Source organism: Frankliniella occidentalis, unplaced genomic scaffold (assembly GCF_000697945.3).
Source record: "Frankliniella occidentalis isolate FOCC.00 unplaced genomic scaffold, Focc_3.1 Scaffold180, whole genome shotgun sequence".
Taxonomy (NCBI): Eukaryota; Metazoa; Arthropoda; class Insecta; order Thysanoptera; family Thripidae; genus Frankliniella; species Frankliniella occidentalis.
The window spans coordinates 109,948-115,643 of record NW_026267306.1 but is presented as its reverse complement, the minus strand read 5'-3'; the positions used below and the strand labels follow the sequence as shown (position 1 = coordinate 115,643).

General features: G+C 36.6%; 2 protein-coding genes across 2 annotated transcripts in view; both read right to left on the bottom strand.

Moving 5' to 3' along the window:
• LOC127750373 (uncharacterized) overlaps positions 1-87 on the bottom strand; it is a 10,349-nt gene extending 10,262 nt beyond the window's left edge. Inside the window, exon 1 of the mRNA XM_052271953.1 lies at positions 56-87. Within this exon, the coding sequence (XP_052127913.1) occupies positions 56-87 (32 nt within the window). The remainder of the gene's footprint in view (positions 1-55) is intronic.
• Positions 88-234: 147 nt separating this feature from the next.
• Positions 235-5,696, bottom strand: part of LOC113206929 (uncharacterized) — a 13,470-nt gene continuing 8,008 nt past the window's right edge. Inside the window, exon 5 of the mRNA XM_052271952.1 lies at positions 235-360. Coding sequence (XP_052127912.1) covers positions 235-360 — 126 coding nt within the window. The remainder of the gene's footprint in view (positions 361-5,696) is intronic.

Sequence of the window (5,696 nt, the reverse complement as noted above, 5' to 3'; positions counted from 1 at the left end):
CAGTTTACTGAGATGAATCAGTATTTTGAAGTATATGTACAATGTTACATAATACCTTTGTTGTCTAATTTCTACATAGACAACCATTTTAAATGCTCTCTATATTTTCTTCCTCTTAGATCTGAGAGAAGCTGATTGTTTTTCAATGCAGTGAGCTCTCGGAATCTCAAAGACGCCTTTATCTTGTGTTTTTTTAATTTTTAATGAGCATAGTTAAATAGTGACTGAAATATCTCAAACCTTAGCAATACTCTTTAGAGCTCTCTTAGCTACATAGCACTCACAGTTTAGTGTATAAGTGATAGGTTCAAGCCTTTTGTTGCCATCTTTATTTAATTTAACTATTTCACTGCTGTTTGGCTTAAAATAAATAGGCAAATACCCTAACTGATTTTTATCTAGCTATTCAAAGTGTCTGAAACAGTGTGATAACAAAAAAATCATTGACTTGCCTGGGGAAAACTCTACCTCAAAATTTTAGAGTTTCCAGTATGTAAGTTTGACAAATTATAACCTTTGTAGTTTGTAACTCATTTTACGTGCAAGACAATAATATGTATTTTGTATTACATATTTTCAATGTTACAGTTTTATGTATGAAGAAAGAATAGGTTATCTTCTTTTATGATATGAAAATTAGTTTTTCTCTAAAGATATGCATGGTATACATGGTATTGATTTTTTTTTTCTTTTTTTTTTTTATAAGTGTGGTGCTGATTGTCACTACAAGTTGCTGTTGAGTTGTTTCTTGTTTTTGTTTTTTTCATGTGCTGCTCTCAGGGAAAGTCACAAGTCATACTTATGTACTCTTTGCTCTCACTGTGCCAAGACTGTGAAGATCAGTTTTGACTTGCCATTTTACATATTTGTAGCCTATTCGCCAAGGGCTTATTCAGGAAAGGGGTGTCATTAACATAGAGCATTTGGCTGGATTTTAACTTGGTTTGTCATTTTGTTGCCATATTGGACAATATGCTCAATGTGTCATAATGCAGTAGTAATCTTCAATGAAGGGTAATAAATTTACACCAGCCAGACTGATTGTTATTAAATTTTCATTTGGCTTTGTTATTTGTAGACTAGTTTGCCAAGATTGCCTGAAGAATGCCTCTCAAATTATCGGAATATAATTTGACTTGCCCTGGTATTAATCATGTCATGTTGTGAGAAACTGTATCAGTTTCACTTTATTGTTCTCTATTTTCCCATGTGTCATATTGTGCAGTATTGGAGTCGATAGGAAGAAATCTGTGTTTATTGAACAATACCCATGACTTCGGATTGTTTGTGCAATTGCTACGCCACCCTCATCATGACGTACAGTAAAACACTCCAACCATGTTTTATTCTGTTTGAAAGCAAAAATTACCCAAACATGTTTTTGTGCACCCCATTGTAACATGGTTCTAGTTCCTGGAAACTAAATTGGATTTGTAGCGATTGCTTGTTTTTTTGTTTTTTTTCAGCATTTCTCATAACTTGTAAAGCAAATTGTTATTTTGGGCGACTGCACATACTTGAATCCTTGAAACAAAGTTGTGAAATCAAACTTGTTTTCGTGTCACGGTTTTGTTCTCCAACTACAATATTGTCAGTACTTCTGTGCCTTATTATTCAGCGAGGTTATATATATTATAGATTATGTGCCTAATCAGGACTTCAACTATTGTTGTAAAGGGTTTTTGTATAGTGTGATATAAGTGCTCCAGTCTTCTCTCTGGATTAGCTGTTTGGTTTTGCAGGAACTAAATGCACTAGCTGCTTAATAGTTATTTGAAGTATGATTGAGGCAAGAGCAAAGTAAAATATCATCTTCTGCCATGTATCGTATGGTTTGCATGCCCCTCTCTTCGCATAATCCTTTGGCTACTTAAACCGTTGTTTTATTGCTTTATGAATCTTTTCTTCAAGTTTTTAATGAGTGGACCAGTTTCTGCCACTGTTTCTTATGGATCACTTGCTCCAAATTTCAACGGGGAAGTTAAAGCCATGGTGTTACAGACTGATTAGTTATAATATTATGTCTGAAGCTGAAAGATTTTATTTCCATAGACATCCTTAAACTGCAATATTCAAATGTTGAGATTGCACACTAACATGTCTACAATGTATTGGCAAACTGAATACTGTACTATTATTTTGCGCATCATGAGAGGGTTTTGTACAAATTTGGTCGGTCAAAACTACTGTTGCCCTTCTATATACATATATCTATATATCTATGTTGTATTTTGAAAGTATTGGATGTACATAGTACATACTTTACAATGTTTTATTAGCACCAATACTCAACTCTCTGTGAAATTGTATGAAAATTTTCAGAGTCTAATTTAGTTAATGTTTTCAATTGAGGCTTGCAATTACATAATTGGCCATGATGTGTGATTTTTTTTTGTTTTTGAAAAAAAGATTTGAGTGAGATATCTATTTATGTGTGGTTTTTTTTTAACGAACTTGTTATGTTACATTGTATAAGTTAAATTAATGCTTGTTTTCTGTACTACCTAATATTTAAATCCTTTCATTTCTTATTTATTTTTGGGTTAGTAACATAGCAGTAAGGCTTTTGATTGATCAAGAAAGAAAGTTAAATGTTGAGAAACACAAAATCTTCAGGCGGGAAGAATTCAAACCATTTCTTTTATTGAGTGTTATTGAATGTTGTGATTTTTTAAAGAGGCTGTTGTTCCAGATTATTGTAACCCACGTACCATTACTATGTGCTTCTCTTAACTTATTTTATCATACATGTCCATACATTCATATGCATGTTGTAACAAAGTTCCTGTTTTAAAGGCAGCTGAAATCAGTATTATTTTCATCAAGATTCATATCAAACATTGTTGATACTGATGGCAATTATTCATGCTCATATGTTTTCTCCATTGTTGAATATTCATAGTTGTGATTGTCCAACAGAATTACTTTTACTCAGTGACAACTCTTCATTAAATCTCTGCCATAGTTATCTTGATCTGGAACAACGCCTTTCTGTTGTTGAGCTTTTGCTCATTGTGTGTAAAAAACAAAGAGTATTGACAACAATTAACCATTGTTGCACACCAAACTACTTAACATTATTGTTGGACCTATTGGTATTATTATTTTGTTTTTTCAAACAGATGAATTACAATGTACTTCAATGTTTATTTCTCTTTGCATACAAGCAGTGCGGCCATTTATGGTCATCATCGTTACTTTTGTTCTATTGGCCCCGTACTATGGTAGTGTGTTTTAAGTGTTAATGCGGAAGTCAGCATCTGCACATTTGTACTTATTATATGGACTGGCTACTTCTTAAAATCGGAATTTTAGCCGAAGCCTGCATGGCAAACATTTTTTAAGATAACACACCAGTGGCCTTTTTAGGGAACAATAACAAACAGCATAATATTTACTACTTTATGTGGTACATTTGGGTTGCATTTATGGGTAATGCTGCCACCTTGTAAACTAAAATCTGAAATGCTGTTATAGGTGATGTGACGTAAAGATGATCAAAGATCTCGAGCCACCTCTGTATTTATTTATTTATGTATGAGTTTGTTGCATTTGATATTTGTATGAGTTAAAATGATTTGTTTTAAATTATTGTGGGTTGAGTTTTTAATACCATTAAACTGGTTAACATTTTCTCTTGGTTGAAGTTTATAGACTTAATGTGGTAATAACATGGTTAACTAAAAGTGTTTTAATGGAGTTTTTCTTTGTTCTTTTTATAGAAGAAAATAGCTATAGTTAACTTAAAGACTCACAGGAATGTAGGACTGACGAGTAGTTATTATTAATAAAAAAAACTTTTTTTACCAATGGTTTTAATCATCTTATTGTACGTACAATCCTGCAACTTTTAAAGTGTAAGAATCTGAGCTTAGTCCAGTCCTGCCTAACGGGAGACAAGGACAAGAAGCGGGAAAAAAAGATTGCCCCGGCCGAGAGTTGATCTTAGGGCCGACAGTTTGAGTTCGGATGAAATTGCATGTGGTCGTGTCGGTTGTAGGTACAACTGTTTAGCTACAAAAGGGGCGTGTGGCTGGGGGCGTCGGATATCATACATTGACCAAATGAGGATTTTCTATAGTCGGGCCGGATTAAGGTGACTGGCCGTCAGGTTTGTGGTCATAAAAGTGTGACCGCAGACAGGGACGTCAGTGCATGCTCTCATAGCACCTGATAGGTAGGCAGAATCTTGCTTGCAGTACACGTGTGTAGTGCGGGTTTGCCTACCCTGAGTCTCGCAGGCGCCCAGCTCGCGTAATATGCCGAATGAATCCAAGAAAAACGGACGTAGTTTCTGACGACCCTTAACTTAGCCACGGAGGGATACTGCTGACGACCTCTCCAGGGGGACACGCCAATCTACGCTGTCGCGGGTGGTAAAAAACTTCTTCATTTTTATGGTCGCAAAGCTAGCTTGGGGAGGGGAAGTCCGCTGTGGCCGGCGCCTGCAAGCTCATGGCCAGCAGAGCGGGAAAAGAGTTCCGCGGACGGTATTCGAACCAGTGACTGTCACCACGCTCTGCCAACGAACACGCGCGAACACACATGAGCACGCTCGACTACCAGGCTGCACTTCCCCCCTGGGGGGTTTGAGCTCGTCAGGCCACTCTCTGGAGAGAGACACTATCGACACGGCAACGATACCAAGGTTGTTTTTGTAAATTCATTTACTGCAATTATGAAATGTTAAATAGACATTTAAAAAAATTCATTTCAGTAAACAATTTTATACTGATGTTAAAAAGAAAGTTAAAATCAATAGTTTATAGAACTATAATAAAATTAAACAGAAAATCAACTGTATAGGCTTAAAACTAAACTCAAAATCAAATATAGATAGAATTTAAAAAAAAATCAAACATCAAAAATAACCAAAACAGATATAAATAAATGCCACATTTGAAGTTAAAGGCAGTCACGGCGGGCTGTAGATGCTGGTAATATTATCGCTCGTGTTCTCCTGAGAGCTTGGAAGATCGGACTGTAATAAAAATACAATTAAGCCATGGAGTAGAACTATAATGGAGAAGCAGCTAAGTACGTTGAAATGTGTGCCGCGCTGGCTGGCGAAGCTATCTCCTCTAAAGCCAATGTGCTTAGAAATCTCACCCACTCAGTTTTTGGAAGCCTATGATCTACTGCAGCTAATGATGCCCTTGTTTTGAGTGTAGCATCATTCAAACTGGAGCTACGTTGCCTGGAACGTCGCAGATCGGTTTTTGGCTGTGTGCCACCCGTGTATGTAGAGAGAGACAGACAGAGTGAGGGTCATATTTCTTCAAATAGGGCAACTGAATTAAAAGTTTTTACTTCAAATTCTTCTTTTTGTACACAACCGTGAAGACCCTGAACGCTACAGAGTCAAACGGTTCTTATTTCATGGACATTCATGTCCCTGGCTCTGTCTTTCTCTCTCTACTCACACGGGTGGCACATGGCCGAAAACGGATCTGCGGCGTTCCAGGTGCCGTAGCTCCAGTTTGAATGATGCTACACTCAAAACAAGGGCATCATTAGCTGCAGTAGACCATAGGCTTCCAAAAACTGAGTGGGTGAGATTTCTAAGCACATTGGCTTAAGAGGAGATAGCTTCGCCAGCCAGCGCGGCACACATTTCAACGTACTTAGTTGCTACTCCATTATAGTTCTTCTCCATGATTAAGCACAGAAATAATTCTGATTAAAAATTGCGCCTC